The 18,995-nt window shown below is 36.0% G+C and overlaps 4 protein-coding genes across 7 annotated transcripts; 2 read left to right on the top strand and 2 right to left on the bottom strand.

The window, feature by feature from the left end:
* Positions 1-833: 833 nt before the first annotated feature.
* Positions 834-6,160, top strand: LOC6651533 (hematopoietically-expressed homeobox protein Hhex). The gene is made up of 2 exons (XM_002073525.3): positions 834-1,386; positions 5,688-6,160. Exons 1-2 carry the CDS (start codon positions 834-836, stop codon positions 6,158-6,160), a joined length of 1,026 nt encoding a protein of 341 aa, XP_002073561.1.
* LOC6651532 (doublesex- and mab-3-related transcription factor A2) lies at positions 6,152-9,112 on the bottom strand. Its single transcript, XM_002073524.3, has 3 exons — positions 8,592-9,112; positions 6,474-6,998; positions 6,152-6,412 (listed from the first exon to the last, which is right to left on the bottom strand). The coding sequence occupies exons 1-3, from the start codon at positions 8,850-8,852 to the stop codon at positions 6,200-6,202; spliced, it is 999 nt and encodes a 332-aa protein (XP_002073560.1). The 5' UTR covers positions 8,853-9,112; the 3' UTR covers positions 6,152-6,199.
* A 427-nt stretch (positions 9,113-9,539) lies between these two features.
* Positions 9,540-12,180, top strand: LOC6651531 (uridine 5'-monophosphate synthase). Its single transcript, XM_002073523.4, has 3 exons — positions 9,540-9,794; positions 9,866-10,385; positions 10,946-12,180. The coding sequence occupies exons 1-3, from the start codon at positions 9,642-9,644 to the stop codon at positions 11,755-11,757; spliced, it is 1,485 nt and encodes a 494-aa protein (XP_002073559.1). The 5' UTR covers positions 9,540-9,641; the 3' UTR covers positions 11,758-12,180.
* Positions 11,971-17,279, bottom strand: LOC6651530 (annexin B9). 4 transcript variants are annotated; one of them, XM_015176681.2, is made up of 5 exons: positions 17,214-17,279; positions 15,303-15,345; positions 13,944-14,652; positions 13,700-13,881; positions 11,971-12,148 (listed from the first exon to the last, which is right to left on the bottom strand). In XM_015176681.2, exons 2-5 carry the CDS (start codon positions 15,330-15,332, stop codon positions 12,095-12,097), a joined length of 975 nt encoding a protein of 324 aa, XP_015032167.1. In that variant the 5' UTR covers positions 15,333-15,345; positions 17,214-17,279; the 3' UTR covers positions 11,971-12,094. The 4 variants fall into 4 exon arrangements, with proteins under 4 accessions (XP_015032167.1, XP_015032166.1, XP_002073558.1 ...); XM_015176680.3 differs by lacking the exon at positions 11,971-12,148 and adding an exon at positions 12,296-12,702; XM_002073522.3 differs by lacking the exon at positions 11,971-12,148 and adding an exon at positions 12,871-13,265.
* Positions 17,280-18,995: the final 1,716 nt, after the last annotated feature.

The raw sequence follows: 18,995 nt of genomic DNA, 5'->3' as shown, positions 1-18,995 counted from the left end.
GTCGTCGTTTATTGTCGTTGTCGTTGTTGTCTGCAATTGGAAACTCGAGGAGCCATATTTCCCTCGTCTTATCAATATAGATGGATGGCTGGTAGTGGTAGCCATAGCCCATATGCCTACCACCTATAACCAAAGCATTATCTATGTACGTAAATGCCTACACCTAGAATGTCCACACTGAAAGAAAAATATATAGCTTGGCAATCTTAAATAATAATAGAAGATTTTGTATAGTCTATATTGCCAACGAATATAAAAAGGGAGCTTAATTAGAAAAACGGTGGCCAAAATCAAACATAACGAGCAAAATGAGATAAGATTTGCCTTTAAGCCAAAAGCATTGACAAAAACGGCAAAATAAATTTCTGCCAAGAGCAAAATAATTCACTTTGGACATAAATATAAATTTAGTTTTTAGTTTCCTCTTCCAAAACCATTTAAATTAATAGAATATTTTGTTTTAAGCGTCAAAATGCAAAATTGAATCTATGAACTTGATAATTTTTCGACTCAACTTCAACCAATGCCATTCAAATTGATAACGAATTTCATTTAGAAAACCTACCCTACATTTTCTTTCAGTGTGCCAGTCATATCTACATACCGCTCTATTATATTGTTAATATTGATATCTTACCCCATTAGCACAACATTATATGTACAATCTATTATATTCTGTGAAATCAGATTTAGGTACAATTTATTGGGCCCTGGAACTGAGGACTGACTGAGAGACCAATTCTGACTGCTCGCAATTATTTTAGTTCACCGTCGGCGACCAAAGAAGTCGCCTCGCCACGCTCCGATAGTGTCCACACATACAGCTTATCATTATGGAAAACCAAATTGCCAAATCTAGTAATAACAAATCCTCATTCTCCATTGAGAATATATTGGAACGGAAAAGCTCAAGTCCCAATAATAATAATAATAATAACAACAATACAGAAAATGCAGTTTCTATCAAAGCGTATCCGCATCTTTCATTACCGCGTCGCGTATCCGCCTGTCATAGTCCAACAGCAGTGACCTCATCCAGTAACAACACATCCACCGGCTCAACATCGTCCGCAGCATCAACATCATCAATTGCTACAATCTATGATCTATCACGCGAAGCTATGGCCGCACAATATGCCATCAAGAATCTGGAATCCACAACTGCGGGAGCCGGAACTCTGCTCTCGCCCACAACTCTGCGCTTCAATCCACCCACACCAATGTATCCAGATCCCGCCTCGTTATTCTACCAGCAAGTTCTCAATTTGCAGAAGAATCCTTCGCTCTTTATGCCCCACTTTCAGGCGGCAGCTGTGGCAGCAGCAGCTGCCGCTCAGCCGTCGGCTGGCTACTGCGATCAATATGCTCCATTTCTGGACTGCGAAGGTGGGTAAACTTCCATTTATATATAAGCTCAAATAGTTAGTTATCATTAAACTATCTGAAGTTCAAAATATTCTGCATTCATTCTGATTTAGTTATGAATATTTTATTGAAGTTAGGCAGGACTAGAAGTTCTTTGATATAACAAAATATAAAGGTTCCCAATTGCAATACAGATTCTGTAATTCTCCAAAGAAGATTTGATCTTTCCACCAACAATTAACATTCTGTAAGACTTACCCAACGTTTTGTATAATAAAAGATTATTATATTTCATCGAAAAGTTGAGAAAAATTTCTCAATAACGATAGATATCCCATATATTTATTACGAAATTTCCAATTCCCTAATCTTGGACGTCTAAAAAATATTTCAAAAATATTCAATTGAATATATTGAGTCAAATTTGAGTCCTACCAATGATTCCAATGATTTCTAAAAACTGAACAAGGACTATTTAAAATATTTTAGATATTTTATTTTATAAAGTAGCCCATTTTTTAAAATGGAATTTGAAGGAACTAAAATTAGATTAGTTTTAGATTTATTTTAGGGGTAATATATGTATTTGGAGGTCGCCAAAATAAGATAGAATAGCATTTTTTTATTCTTCTTGTCTCGAAAATATCTAACATTACGTTTAAATGTCACTAAGGACTTGATTAGGGATTCTTAATATCACGATTTTAATAGTGTTTGAAATTTTAGAAACTTTCAACAAACTTTTATCGTTATATTTTAAATACAACTGTGGAAATTTGACTGAAAACTCACTTCAACTCACTTCGTCCTTCATGTTGAATTTCAATTTACCAATGCCATGTTCAATTAGTTACTTAAACTACTTTGATTTTTGCCATTTCTGTTGACTTGTATATACTTAGTAGTTACTAATGTAAGATAAGTCTCTAAGTCTTGGACTGATATGACTCAATAGATTGAAGTTTTGGTTACTCAATGTCCAAGGTTTAGTTAATTACGCCATTCATAATGGTATTGCTCAGACTTTTTACGATTTATATATGTATACTTATAGTATGTATAATTAGCATTTGTATATAGACCGGATATGAGTCAACTAGTTTTCTTTCATTCAAGAAATGAACGAGCTTTTTAATTATTAATTAGTTTTCAAAATACTGATAAAAGAATAGAGAGAAAGAGAGAAAAAGAGAGAGAGAGAGAGAGAGAGAGAGAGAGGATAGTAAAAAGGTTAATATCTAAATATTGAATCTTACATTGGCAATTGTTAATCGTGTATGATAAATTACTTTATGTTTCGTAAAGCCAAACATTTCCTTATGCTGCCAATGAACTTGAGAATTAATACCATAAAATACCTATAGGCTAGGTCCCACATAAAATTAGAATAGTGAGAATAAACCTTTATGTATATCGATTCAAAATATTGATCCCACATTAAGCTATCATGATTAATGTGGAGAAGAAAAAGTGGGATGAGAGTATACAGAGATTGTTGTGTTTGTCAAAGTCAAGTGTTGGCGCCAATGCCACTTGAATCGAAATGTATTTCTCATTCCTTGTGCATTTTGGACTCCGTTCACATTGCGGGTGCAGTGTAATGGTTGAATTTCCCCTAACCCCATCCATACCCATGTATTTATTTCCAATTCTAGTTGTTATTATTACAACTGATAAAGTCGTAGAAACTCGTTCCAATTCCCGCAAAGATTGGCGCACATAAACGGGGGCCACTTCAACTAGTCGTCACCAGACACACACACCACCAAAAATATATATGAAATATTTTCGGGGATCGCTTATCAACAAATATGACAAATATTTGAAATTGAGGTGAGAGCCATCTAGGCAAACTATTTATAAAAATTGCCACCAAAAAAAAGGGGTTAAAAATGGGAATATGCACTTTGTGGGAAACTTTGTCAGTCATCGATTCTCAGAGATTATTTCGGATTAACATAATTGTTGTAACCAGTGGAATGAATGATTTCGATTGTTAAGGAAAAGGGATCTATTAATCTCTTTTAGTTGATAAGGTCAAAAAAGGTCTTAAATTTGTTATAAGGCTCTACCAACTCGTAGGTTCTCAAGAGTGTTGCGATGTCAAGAAATTTAGTTATTTTTAATTTGATATTTAATGTTTATATTATCAGAAATTAGCCTTAAACCTCAATCCTAATCTCAAGATATGCCTTCATTCATAATTTCTATTGATACCCTGTTTGATGTCTAACGATTTTATTGGTTGTTCGAGGATCGGGCTTTACTATTTGTATTAATCTGCAGTTGAAATTACTATATTACTTTTAGTTAACAATATGACCTTAAAAATGAATATACAAAGACTTTTTGTTAAATTGATTTAATTTTCATAGCTATATCAAATGATATAACAACAAATAAACAAATTGGCACTATAAAATGAAAATAGTTAAGTAAAATTTGTAATGTTGCACAACAAATGATTATTTTTAAGAATCGGATAGATAAAAGCTGCAATTTTGTTGTGCAGTGTTGTTAATATTTTCTCTTACTAATTGATTTAGCAAAAGATTCTTAACTAAAAATGGCTTAACCCTGCACATTCTATAAAATTATGCAGGTATTTAGATTGAAATCGTTTAGTTTATTGTAATTTTTTTTTTTGGAAACACTTGACCAACATCCGCTTAGTTGAGGCAGAGCATTGATAAGTTCGTCTAGCCAATCGAGAACCGATTTCAAGTGGCTTATCTAAGACAAAAAAATGCTATTAGAGGCGATTAATAGGCGCTGTCCATCATCTTCTTGTACGATAACCAATTGCGTCCGCTTGTGGCCCTAAGGAGCAGTGGCTTGATATGATTTTAGAATGTGATTACTAGTTTTTTTTTTGCTTTTTCTTTGGACATGGGACATTATAAAATAATAACAAATTTAATATTGAAAGATTAGGGCCATTGAATGGTTATGGGTAAATGGGCGAGGGAACGATGGGGAAACAGGTGTTGTTCGGGTTGCTTATCGCACACTTAATAAAAATAAGCGTTAATAAGTCTATTTGTAACAATTTAAATTATGACATTTGATTTCTGGGGTATTTTTTTTTATTTCCATTCCTTGTCAATAGGTTGAGGTAAGTTTGGACAAAAATATCAGCATTATTTCAGCATGATTTAATTGTAGCGAAGTGCGAATTTCCGTTTCGTGAATATCATCATCAATTGTTATCAGAGACTCACCTTCACCCCACTCGACAAAAATTAGAACGGGAGCGGGGTGTACATATAATGGAAATCATAGGTACAATTCGAATTACTTGTTGGGGCAAGTTTTGATTTTGATTTTTTGTTTTTTTGGGTGCTCATTACTGATAACATGAAATTATGACAATTGAGTTGGAGGGAGAATCAATTTGATTGCCACTGCTTTTGGGTGGGTATGAGGCACAATAAAATACATAATCAAATTTCGCAATGGCGTCGATAGTGCCTCCATTTACAAGTGGGCGTTGACATTTCCCCCTAACTGATATGTGGACGACTCCAACTTGTGCACATGTTTCCAATTGGAATATACATTGGTAGTACATAGTAGTTTGTACGACCTGATAAGGGCAAATGAATGATAGAAAAGGACAGACGGGAGATTGAGTGGCAGAGCTTAAAATCAAAAGTAACCAATCGAAATCGAAAGATATCATACACATATTTGAATCGAATTGATAAGTATTTCTACATATTTCAAATGCCTGCAACTTACTTGGATAGTAAAGCCTTTTAGATAGTTAGTTAAGGGGTGAAGACACATGCTGGGCCACTTTTTAACTATATACAACCATTAATATAGTTACTAGTTTTGTAAAATAAGCATTTTATATGCTGTCTGGAGAGGTTGCCAATTTCTCATTAAACTTGTTAGATTTTTCCATGCAGAAACAGTGACGGAATAAGGGAAATCGCCAATACCTATAAAGCAGGTCAACTTTTAATGTCCAAGAACGATTTTTAATTCAAAATGCCCGATTTCTCTCCACTTGGCCGTAGTCCTGCACCAATATTAAGAGCTTTATCCGTCACTGGCCGGAAATCTAAGACCGATTATAAGAACTGCCAATTATTTCAATGTATTTTTTAATGCCAAAGGTATACAATTTTTCAAAATCGAATAAGAGTTATCTTTATTATAATGCCCTGGTCAGGTTGTGTTTTATATTCCAGCCGAATCGCAGATAACAAATGCCTGGTAAAAAGTCTAATAAAAGATCAAATTATTTTATAAAAACAAAGAATTTAGTTAAATATCATTTAATATTAAAATTTTTGTGGTTTGTTCTTTTTCAGGATTCACCAATCCTGCCACTGCAGCCGCTGCCCTCTATTGCAATGCCTATCCGGCAGCTAGTTTCTACATGTCCAACTTTGGAGTGAAACGTAAAGGTGGCCAAATTCGTTTCACCTCACAGCAAACCAAAAATCTCGAAAGTCGATTTGCCAGCTCCAAGTATCTGTCGCCCGAGGAGCGTCGTCATTTGGCATTGCAATTGAAACTAACTGATCGTCAGGTGAAAACTTGGTTTCAAAATCGTCGCGCCAAATGGCGAAGATCGAATCAAACGAAGAGAAGTCTGGGAACGGTCCAGAGTGCTCCAACGGCTTCGAATTCAACAAATCAGAGTGCAGCCTATGGCAATTTAACACAAATGTCCGCAAGTCGAAGAGGAGGAGCCCAGCAAAGCGACGAGGAGGATCGCATGTTTCTGTCCGAAGATGATGATGATGACGATGATGATGATGAGGGGGGGCCATTAGATTGAATAAATTTTATTAAGTATACAGAAAATATTTAGTGCATTTTAATGAAATTGATAGCTATCCAAACAGGGACAATTGGGCAAAGTGCAACGTGGTGCCAAATTCGATAGATGGCCCATGGTGACGGGAAAGGATAGGGGCACAAACCACTTGGGATAGGCACAAAGCGAACTGCCACCCAAGATCGAAGACGAAGATGAGGTCGATGTGGATGCTGTTGGTTTCAGCTCCATCATGGTCGCTTTACTAGGATACTGCAAAAAAGAAAGGAAGAGATGATTGTAAGAGAAAAGGTTCCAGATAGGGGAAACTCACCTGTTCAGCAATTACTGGTCTAAAAGCGCTACTCCTCGAGGGCTGAACCAATTGCAGAGCCTGAATTGGTGGCGGTTCGGGTATTTGCAGTGAAGTACTAGATCCCTGAGCCGTTGGCGAAACATTCTCAATGGCACGTATTAAATCGAGGTCGCATCGTTTCAACACCAATTCGAGAACAGATCGCTTACGCTGAGGAAATAACTGAGCCAGCATATCGATGGCCGTCTGGGATACATTCTCCCGACGCGTAGCACTTAAATCTTCGGCCACTGCTGGTGGATCTACAACTGCTCCTTGTTGATCCGCATCTTTAGATGGTTGCTTTTGTTTTGCACCATTATTATTGCCATCATCATCGGCATCCTCATCAGATACTATCTTATTCTCCAGCTCTTTGGGCTGAGTCACTGTGAGGCCAAAGATATTACCCGGCGGCAAGGCATCGAATTTGCGCCCCGTCTTATTGGCGACCAGACGCAAGGCAATTGCATCCTCGACAGCCTGCTGACGCTTTAGGGCCACCTAAAACAGGGAATAGACAATTGAAATTAATATGCGACAAGTGTGTTCAAGAATCTCAGTGTTTGACTTTACCCCACACAGCATAAACAAAATGCCACAGCAAATCCCTTGAGAACAAGTTGCTCCCATTCCCATCCACCCCCATCCCAAACCTGGCTGGCTAATGAAATGCGAGACCAGCCAACACTTGTGCAAACAGTATTTTTGTAAGCGGATATTTTGCTCGATTTGTTCCATACGCTTTGACAACTTTCCATCATCATCATCATCCGAGAAGCGATGACTAGTTTGGGGATTTCCCTGGACTTTGTTTTGTATTTGATTTCATTTCATTTGCTCAAGGCGGATTGGACTACTAGCTAGAGGATATTTGTGTTTCAAATTAGAACTACGCCGAATGGTTAATTCAATGGACTATAACTATTTATCAAATGAAGTTGTACTGAAATTGAATTTGGTTCTCTGTTTCAGTATCATATATAGAAATAATGAATTAAAATAACAATTTGTCTATACCGGTAGCCAAATGAAAAACGAATTTCATTTAATAGAGTGGACGGTGGCAAGTTGTGTTTTCTTGAAATTTTCTTTCAATTGTTTTTAATTCATGTATTTGGTACTAACAAAACCTTTAATACGTTTTTACATTTTGTATTGATTATACCATGCGCTTATAATAAAAAACTGAAATAATAAAATATAAAATAAATAATAATAAAATAATAATAATGAAAATAATATAATAATTATTTACTTACTCAGTGTGCATAGGATTAGCTAATAGATTGTTATGACGTCACAAGAACAGAAACAATCTAACGGGGTAACTCAGCCCCAAAAATAAATTTACCCCGCCTCAGTTACAGGTGCTTTTATACGCCGTCAAGAACAAAAGTTTGAGAACCTGTCTCTTTCATTCACGTAGGAGCTCAGCGGCAAGAAAAGAACGGGAGAAAGTTTGAGAACCGCTCTTCCACTGAACACCTCTCTTACAAAATCACTTTTCCAGCGCCACATTGAGACATGGGTCTTCTTTTAAAAATCAACTAAATTAGTAGGATTTTAGACTAAAGGACACGATAATATTTTAAATAGGCCTTTACTAAAGCAATATTAGGTAAGTTTATTTTAAGTAGGTCTTTACCAACAAATATTATTTTCTACCAAGTTTAGCATAGATAATGTAACAAATGTAACAAATATGAGATTGTCTCATAAGATCTTGAGATCTATCTTGAGTCGTATAGGAAATCTATTATGGATATATCAAATTTCAACAATAAATTTAATCATTAAAAGCTTGATTAAAAGTTCAAGAAATAAAATAGACTTTTTGGAACATTCCAATCGCAGCTATATGATATAGTGCCATTGTCCGAATTCCCTTTTAGAACAAATGTGCACGGGACAAAATTATAAAGCTTCTCTACCAAGTAGCATATAAAGTGAGAGAGTAGTTTACTTACAAAAAGACAGAGATATATACTTCTCACACATTTTTTTGTTTAAACATATTAAATTTAAAGAATTGTTTTTGTGCAGGTACATTTCCCCTTGTTTCTCGATCCCCGATGACTATATTCTATTGCTTACCTGTGCCGCCATAATCCGTTGACGTTCAAAGATTAAAACACATTTTGGACATTTGCAATTCTTGTAGGTGCACAGCTTTTTATGTCCTCTGAGTTCTGAAATTATTCCGTGATTCCTGCATCGGGCACATTTGGGTACACGATTTGAAGCTTTGGGCTGCTGCGGATCAACTAATTTCAGAGATTTCGCACTTACACGTGGACGTTTCACAGTCACTTCACCCTCATCATTGCCACCAATATCAACACCAACATTGGCCATGGTACACAATTCAATTAAACTTTGGTTATTGGAAAAAACTTCACTTTGCAATATCCGGTAAATACTCGTATGTTTCGTATGCGAAATGAAACTAAATTTTGGAAACACTTAATATGGGATCAGCAACAAGGAATTGTTTCAAAGGCTTGATTCAAGTTTGTAGTTTTTTGTTGACCTACGCCGGCGCAGTGAATTGGCCAAGTTTCCTGAACAGTCATTGGTCTTTGAACTTGAGGACTGACACCGCCCACTATTGAACAGCAGGGGTTGAATATTTTGGGGCGGAGACAAAGCTAATAAGTTAAATTGTTAAAGTATTTTAAATCTATGGTGAATTTATAATTAAAATAAGCCAGCACAACGTCCGAATTGTGGTATAATATTTGTAATTTATAATTTACAACCATCTCGAATTCAAGTTTGCCGCCCAATATTAAATCTACATGAATTCTACATATGTAGATAAGTTGTAAAAGTAAAGTTATCGAACAGCCGTGCCGAACTTCTTTCCAATTTCAAATAGCAGGAACATCCAAAGAATAGAAAACTACTTGTTTCTAATTAGAAAATAGGAATTAAAGAAAGTATTAAATGCATTTGACATTTTCTTTGAGTGCTTCTGCAGATAACCCTTGCAATTTCAAAAATTATCGAGAAACCCGCGCATGTTATCGACATCACTGACTTGCCGATGAACCCGCGTGTGCTGTTTTTATTTATATTGAGCGGCAAGTCGCACCTAGCACGTGTACATTCCCTACCTTAACGCGCAACAACTTCTCCGGTATCATGGTCGCCCAAAATTCCGACAAAATGAAAGCCCTGGCCATAAAACTCTTTGAGATAAATGCCTTCAAGTTCGGTGATTTCAAGATGAAGGTGGGCATCAATTCGCCCGTTTACTTTGATTTGCGGGTTATAGTCAGCTATCCGGATGTGATGGTGAGGAAATTACACTTGTGGGTTTTATGTGCGTCCATCCATGATTAGAATTTACGTTTTGTTTTCTGTAGCAAATCGTCTCCGATTTGCTAGTTGCCCACATTACGGATCAACAACTGAGTGCCAAGCATGTCTGTGGTGTTCCCTATACGGCCCTGCCTTTGGCCACTCTTGTCTCGGTGAACCAGAATACGCCCATGTTGGTGCGACGCAAGGAGGCCAAAGCCTATGGCACCAAGAAGCTCATCGAGGGCATCTACAATGCCGGTGATACTTGCCTTATAGTCGAAGATGTGGTCACCTCGGGCTCTAGTATATTGGACACAGTGAAGGATCTGCAAAGCGAGGGTATTGTGGTCACCGATGCCGTTGTGGTTGTGGATCGAGAGCAGGGCGGAGCCGCCAATATAGCCAAGCATGGCGTTAAAATGCATTCCCTATTCACACTATCATTCCTATTGAACACATTGCATGCGGCTGGAAAGATTGAGAAGGCCACTGTGGATGCGGTTGCCAAGTACATTTCGGCTGTCCAAATAAACAGCGACGGCTCATTCGTGGGGGGAGGAGATAAAAGTGATGCCGTAAAAGGTATGTATGTCTCCAGTTAATTCTACTAGATATGAAACGATAATGAAAACATGACACTTGTGAATGTTAATTAAACTATTGAAGGGTGGCATGGGGTATGAGCATTTCTTTATAGGATTGAATACTAGTAAACTAAAACTCAAATCCTATTAACTAGAAGTTGACCTTTAACATAGTTAATTATCTAACTAGTCTCCAAACATACAAATACATACATATGTATATATCTAACCTTCAACTAATCAGTAAAAGTTTGTTCATTCCCCTTTTTGAGCTCATAAAATCGCCGAGAGTTGATTACCCAAATCTATTCAATTAGGAGGACTGTTTGATGCTCATGCAATAAAAATAATAATACGCTTTTATCAACTTCTATATATTAAATTATATAATATATAATCCGAATTATCGGAAATGGAAATAAATTCCAGTGCACATAAACTTGGCACGTGATTCGAAGCCTCCTTTACTTAATCATGCCAAGCTTATCAGCTACTTTAGTTAAATTTTTTCAAACTATTTTTAAATTGGATTTTAAAAATATAAATATCTCGTTTTAGCTAATGACTTGCAGCGCACTCGATTGACCTATGAGAATCGTTCTAATTTGGCTAAGAGTGCAGTGGCCAAGCGACTATTCCAACTGATGGCCAGCAAACAAACGAATCTTTGTCTATCTGCTGATGTAACCAAGGCAGATGACATTCTCGACATTGCTGACAAATGCGGTCCATACATTTGTCTTTTGAAAACTCACATTGACATTGTGGAGGACTTTAGCGAAGGTTTTATTACCAATCTTCAGGCTCTGGCCAAGCGTCACAACTTTTTGCTATTGGAAGATCGTAAATTTGCCGATATTGGCAATACGGTTTCCTTGCAATACGGCAAGGGACTGTACAAGATTTCCAATTGGGCAGATTTGGTGACAGCTCACACTTTGCCGGGTCGCAGTATATTGCAGGGACTAAAGGCTGCTCTCGGTAATGTGGAAGCAGGTCAGGAACGTGGCGTATTTCTTTTATCCGAAATGTCGGCCAGTGGCAATCTAATCGATGATAAATATAAGGAGAATAGCAATAAGATTGCCACCGAAGGTGGTGACATCGATTTCGTAGCTGGCATTGTATGTCAATCCTCAAATGCCTTTGCCTTCCCGGGCCTAATTCAATTGACACCGGGTGTAAAGATCGACGAAAGTGTCGATAAATTGGGACAACAGTATCAGACACCAGAGCTTGTGGTTAAGGAGCGTGGAGCCGATATTGGTGTAGTCGGTCGTGGCATTATCCAAGCGAACGATGTGCAAAAGGCAGCCATCACCTATCGCGATCGCCTTTGGACAGCCTACAAAGAGCGTGTGGCCAAGTAGTTCAAACATTTCCAAAACTAGGAAAAATCCTTTAAACTTACTTCAATTTCGTTTATGTATTCCTCTAAACTTATATTTTTCACATTCTATCTAGATTTTATATGGTATCTCTATTCCAAACTTGCACATATAACTTTGAAATCCCTTGACAATTTCGGTTTTTGGTTTCCACTATCTTATTAATTTTATAATTAAGCACAAAAAGACAATCGATTTTTATGAAAATGCATTTATGAGAAGAAAAAAAAAACAATAATCTTGTGTATTATTTTTTTTTTTTGAAAATGTTTAACAATTGATGATAAAATTTGATAAGATTTTTAAAAATAGATGCTGTTTAATAAGAAGCCAAACATTGCAATACATAGCTATAATCTCCAGATAAATCATCCTGTAAATGAAATAATAAACAAATATATAAGATTTTTGGGTTTTCTTGATTTTGATTTTTTTTTGCAAAAACTTTATTTGTTTGTTAATTTAGAAAGCGCGCACATAAATTACAAAAAATAATTTACGCAAATAATATATGTATACAAAAATAAAATATACGATATAAAATAAATACAGAACAAAACGTTAGACGTCGATTACAATGTGAGTTTTAACGAGAAAATTTAAAAAAAAATATAAACTGTGGAATTTCTAATTGTTTTGTTAAACTGAGCTACAAATTCACTGCTTGAAGTTAAGTTTAAAATTGTTTGGATTGAAACCAATTAGCTGTGCTTTTGTATCTCTTGTGTTAACACATAAATCACAATTGTATAATTTCAAAAAATTTCAAATATTTGGGTTACATATTGCTTGAACTTTGCTTTAACTGCATTTTGGCATATGATTTGTTCTTTAGTTTTTTTATTTGTATTTGGAATTGGGAATTTTCAGCCTCTACCAAGCCACCAAAGTGACAAGCAAATATCCAATCTCACTGTTGGCATCCTCCTTTATAGTGGGATATAGTGGAAGAGAAAGAAAGAGCAGAGCATAGAGATATTAAAATGCATTTTGTTTTTGATTTTTGTATACATTATTTTGCGTTTATAAGCCGTTCCATAGGTATGAATGGAAAGTTGGTGGAAGCTGGTTAGTAACAAGCCATTAGGAAAGTCCTTTGTTCTTTTGTAAATATTTATATTTTTATTTTTTAATTGCACATTGCGTATGAGACTCGAAAACAAGAAACCATTAAAAACAACAAACAGCAAAGTCATAATATAGTACAAAATATATGGTATGCTTATTATAGAATATAGAATTATGTGCATGTATTGGTGCATTCAATTTAACATGATCTGAGGAGGGCCTTAAATGCATAGCCGTGGCTTATATGGTTCCAGAATTAAAACTTTTCATTTATATATAACTATTCGATTTTTGTACAAATTTATAAGGCATGGAACAGACGAGAGTGACAGATTGTTGGAGATTGTTTATATTTTTGGTTTTGGTTTTTAGAATCCAACAATAGCCAATAGGGCACGCTTATAATCGCCAGATGTATCGCCCTAAAAATATATAGATAAGGCCAGGATTTAATGTTTTGATGCATACAAAAATGAGGAAAAAGCAAAATAATAACAAACAAAACTATGGCGTTATGGTAAGCAAAGGATTTGTCTTCCATATAAGCAGGACTGTAAATAAGAGTCTTACTCGTATAGAGTATTTATATATATTGGGCATTAAAGGAAAAAGTGACACAGAGGCTATTGATAGGTCTAATTTATCAAGTTTTAGAGAAAGTGCAAGTGTAGGGAAACAGATTAAAACAGACAAAGTTTCAGAATGTGAAGCAAAATATTAAATCAAGAGAAAGTTAACGTTCCAAAGCATCTCTTAGTTAAAGAGTTTAATGCTTGTGCAGAAGCTTAGTTTGATTAATTAGCATGCCAAGCACCAATTAATAACATTCAGTAAGTAAAAAGTCAATGATATTTACCTTAATCCACGACTCCAGGCTCTTGCCATATTTGTTCTGGAATGCCTCTTTAATGTCACCCAAATCGATTTCCGATCGGCTAACAATAATACGAATCAAGGTCTTGTCCTTGGTACCCAAACCAGCCATGGAATCATGCAGACGCTCCGAGAAGTAATCGATCTTGGACTTGCAGCACTTGACTAAGGAAAAATTAAATGATTAAATAGTGAACAATTTTGTTAAAGACACCAATTAAACTTACCAATGGCCAAGAAGCCCTTCTCCACGGAACCGCTGAACTCCTTCTTGATGGCCTTCTCAATATCGTTGCCGGAAATATTCTCGTATTCCAGGAAAATCTGACGCAACTGCTGGTAGGAGCGTGTAATCAGGATCGAATTGAAGGTAGACTCATCTGTGCCCCATTGACCCTCGCCAGCATCGTGCAAAGCCTGGGCGTCGGCAATGGCAGCTGCCTCATCCACACCCTGGTTCTCATCCCGATTGCCCTGCACCAGGGACACACACAGACGCTTAAAGTGTCCACTGGTGTCACCCTTCAGATCTGATTCCAAAGGCTTGCCAAAGCTTTGCTCATAGAACTGAGCAATTGTCTTGATGCCATAATTGGACAATGTGCAGAGGATCTCAATGATGGCCTCCTCATCGGTGCCCAATCCAGAGATGGCATCGTGCAGTTCTTGAGCATAGAACTGTGGCAAAGGTGTCATCAGAGCCAAGATCACATCCTCAAATTTGCCACCCAGCTCGGATTTCAAGTCCGAAAGCAAATCCTTGCCATAGGCCGTCTTGAATGCCTCCGCGATCTCCAAACGCTGGACAATGCCGCGACGGGCCAAAATTTCGATGATGGCTTTCTCATCGGTGCCGAAGCCCTTCATGGCCTTGCGCAAGATTGCGGCATCCTCAACGGGATCGAAGGGATCGGCGGGGTAAACGGTGGGTGTGCACTATGCGGAAAGAGAGCAAATGAATCATCAGAATTGTGAGAAATAAATATACAATCTACTTAAGTGTACATATTTGCAATACATGACGAATCAATGTATTTTCATGCATGTCTCGTAACTCACAACTAAAGATTCCTAACTGACTCACACAAACAAACCCAAAGATACTTCTCAGAACACATGAGTTATTTACTATCACTATCAACCTAAAGGTCTTCTAAGGAGGTTGCCAAAATTTTCATAGATCTCTCTTATCAACTAAAGATAAGAGACTGCTGACTAAACGGCAGTGTTATATCAGAAATTCATTATCTTAAGTAGTTGAAATGATTTATTTAATTGGTCAATTATTCCTGCAGATAATTGCCTGCATTTTAAAACATTTTTCAAGTGATTGATATAATTCATACATAATACACAAGTAATGAATAAAAAATCACCCACTTAAACTTAGACACAACTTAAAGCAGTCTCTTCAAGACAATAAAGGCCTTAACAGAGACGTCTTTGTCAATCTTGATTATAAATTTTCTCATTTGAAGTAGATTTATTGACTTACTCAATGAAAAATCAACTTATTTCTTCTTTAATTAATTAAACCCTTAACAAATTTTTGACTTGTAGGGTAATTTTCTACTCAAAGTACTCACCTTGAATGGATAGTATTCAGCGGAGCTCATTTTGTTTGATGATCTGTTGAAGCAAAGAGGAAATAAAAAATATTATTAACAAAAAAACATATTTTAATGAATTACATTAAGCCACTAGCCGACAAGGTCAAGTCATAGAAAAAAGACGAACAACTAGCATAACTATGGGAACTAATGAACCTGTGTGGAATGGTGGTATGTGTGTGTGTGTCCCTGTTTGACCTAACCCTATGACATCATCATAAACTCCAGCAACTGGGCCGGCGCCCCATTGATTTTTGTTGTTGTGGAAAATGAAAATAGTTTTTATTAGCTAGAAAGTTCAATGTACAGAAGACACACAGCTGAAAAGTGAAAGTTTTTTGTTTTTAACTTTTGATTTGGTTTGTAGGTTTTGGTTTCCCTTTCTGATAGTCAAATATGCTTGCATGTGTATTGTGTGGGTAGAGGGCTAAGGCTTGATAAAAGTTAATTTTTTTACTTAAATGAGCTCATTTCACACAATCAACGCACGATTTTCTTGTCGTAGTTTGAAAAAGATTAAAACAAAAAAAATAGTTGACTTTTTGGGTTACCAACTGGTCGAGATTTATATAATATTCCAAATCAAACAAAACACAAAAAAAATATCATTAATGGCTTTATGATAAATTACAAAAAAAGCTTCAAACAACAAAAATTATGTGTGTGTGTGTGTGGAATGGGATAAAGAATGAAAAAAAAGAATGAGACGTGGCCTATAAACAAACAAAAATATTTTGTTACTATAGCTGGAACCGGTTCCTGTATACATATATATGTATATAAACATCTGCGTTTTATGTTTTCTAAAAATACAAAACTTAGAAGTCTTTTTCAAAACTATGAAAAACCAGAAAATCAACTTGAACTTTTTGATATGTTTTCCATGTAACTATGACGTATTTTTTCCATAGAGTACATGTGGAAAATTTTATGCAGCTACTATAGATAAAATGATTCATACATTTGTATGTATGTATGTGTCTATGTTTATGACGTCTAAACTGGGCTTTCGAGAAGAAACTGTATGGATTTTAATGGCTATACCAAATGCGTGACTGAATTAAAAGTGTGAATAATGTTTTAGATTTTGAAAACAAAACAAAAAAACTGGATTGCCTGACTGTACCTTGAAGTAGTAGTTTTTTATAATTTTACAATATGAAGGCAGTTATAAACCTTGATGACACACCCATTGCAATTTCTAGTGCAATTATATTATATTTAGTCGTATGAAACTAAGCTTTGGTCTTTCGGAATGTGAAACTTGTTCTTATATTCTGACAAGAAATCTCTAGAGAGAGAGAGAGAGCCGGGAAAAGTAATTGAATTGATTGAATGGCCACTCGAGTTGTCTAAAGTGGGCAGAAAAGAATTTCAAATTCAGGGGGAAAAAAGGGGGGCTAACGGATGAGCCAAGTCACACGCGTCTGCGAATATGGGGGGAGCTCTCTCTAAAAAGAGATAGACACACTGTCAGACAGACAAACAGTCTGTGAGAGAGAGAGACACCGAGAGCTTTAGTTTCTACACAGCTTCATTCTGATGATGTCATCTTTTTAGTGCCACTAAAATTTTACATTTTCTTTTTTTCAATGTTGTAGGTGGTTTTTCTATAGAAAAACAAACAAAAGCAATAGCAATTGCCACGTATTTTCAAAAATATTCAATTTAAATGCGCCGCACCCAAAAATTGCACTGAATTTTAACAAAAAATCTTTCTTTATCACTTTGTTTTTTTCTGCCAGTTCTTTTGGTTGATACCTAATGTTTTTTTTGTATGCACTGAGTATTGTTTTCGCAGAGCGTAAAATAAACAATTTGAGATAATATAAAACAACCTACATATTTAGTATATATAATTTTACCAATTCTCAAGAGAGCACGTACTTAATTAAGATTTACTTATTTCCTTTTGCCGAAGCGAACTGTTTGCAATGTGAATAAATACTGAAAAAATTTCTCCCGCTCGGTCGTTTTTATGTGCCGTACAACATATGAAGTAAGTAAGTCGTCTCGCCGACTTATGTATACCATGCACCAGTAAAACAACTGTTTCAAATTTATAATAACAAGCATATCCTACTCTCTCGCTCACTCAGGCATACGAGCACCCTAGCGCCCCCACCAGCCGACGGCGAATTCTTGCGTTATGAAAAAACGTTTATATGCATAACTTGGCTATTTTTCGTCCGATTTTGATCAAATTTAGTATTTTGCTGGATATTAGTATCAAATTAAGTTATTAAGCACAAGTTAGAAAATTATGGGAAATAATCGAGTTTTTTCCAATTACGGGGGTGTCAAAATCTTTACACATACAAAATGGGCGCATTTACTAAGCAAATATACATACTAAATTTTGTGCCTTTAGTTGCTATAGTGTCCTTCTGCCTGTTACATACATTTTGGCGACTTTAATATACCATTTCACCCTTATGGGTGTATGGTATAAAAAGCCGGTGGGATCCAAGAGCTCTCTCACTCTCTGTCTCTCTGAAAGGTTGGGGTTCCAAAGTCAAAGTGAACAGATTATAATTGGGGCTAAGGATACTAAGGCAATTTGGAACACTTTGTTATATTGTTTTTTCTAAATATTTATTATTAATAAATTATTTGAATAGTAAAGTGTTGCTATCCATCCCTAGTTAGTAGCTTTCAAGGTGTGTACAAAGACCAAGAGAGCAGGGAATGACGTCATGATATTGTCATAGCAAAAGCTTTATTTTGTAAGTTTTGTTAAAACTTACGCTGATCCGAAGATGGGAAGATGGAAAATAATTAAGTATGAATCATTACTTTGGAGTCTGAATAGAATAGATTGAGATAAGAATGATGACGAAAAATACATTATTTGCACAATGAATTCATTTATGTCGTAATTAGTTCACTGTATTTCAATCAAACGCAATAATGCATTTATAATATAAGAAATGATTTAAACTAGAAGCAATCATTTCCGATTGCAATTAAATAGATTAGAATAGAATTATAGAAATACCGAAAACTAACTTCGACCTCGTCAAACTTTGTATACCCTTGCATTTTTATACCCTTGCAAAAAGTGTATATTAATTTTGGTCAGAAGTGTTCAACGCATAGAAGGAAGCATCTCCTACCATATAAAGTATAAATATTCTTGATCAGCACGACGAGACGAGTTCAATTAGCCATGTTCGTCCGTCCGTCCGTTTGATCAAGATCGGGTGACTATATCATATAGCTCCCATAGGAACAATCGCTCGAAAACAGTGACTTTTGTCAATAACTTCGTTACTTTTAACGCGATTGCTTTCAAATTAAACATTTGTTAGTTTAATATATTTGTTAATGACTGTGCCGAATTCGATCAAGATCGGATAACTATATCATATAGCTCCCATAGGAACAATCGGTGGAAAATAGTGACTTTGTTCAATATAAGCATTAGCACATTAGCCTTTTAAGATAAAACGTTTTTCCACTTTGATGGCTATAGGTAAGGAAAAAGTTACCAAAAACCCTGCAGTATATACAAGCGTAAATTTTAGCTCTGTAGCTCTTAAGGTCTAGGAGGAGTTTGCGTTGATCCAGACGGACGGACGGACAGACGGACGGACATGGCTATTTGAACCCGCCTCGTCGTGCTGATCAAGAATATATATACTTTATAGGGTCGGAGATGCTTCCTTC

The sequence above is a fragment of the Drosophila willistoni genome, chromosome 3R (genome assembly GCF_018902025.1).
Source record: "Drosophila willistoni isolate 14030-0811.24 chromosome 3R, UCI_dwil_1.1, whole genome shotgun sequence".
Taxonomy (NCBI): Eukaryota; Metazoa; Arthropoda; class Insecta; order Diptera; family Drosophilidae; genus Drosophila; species Drosophila willistoni.
The sequence above is the reverse complement of the archived record's forward strand: the minus strand, read 5'-3'. Positions and strand labels throughout refer to the sequence as shown.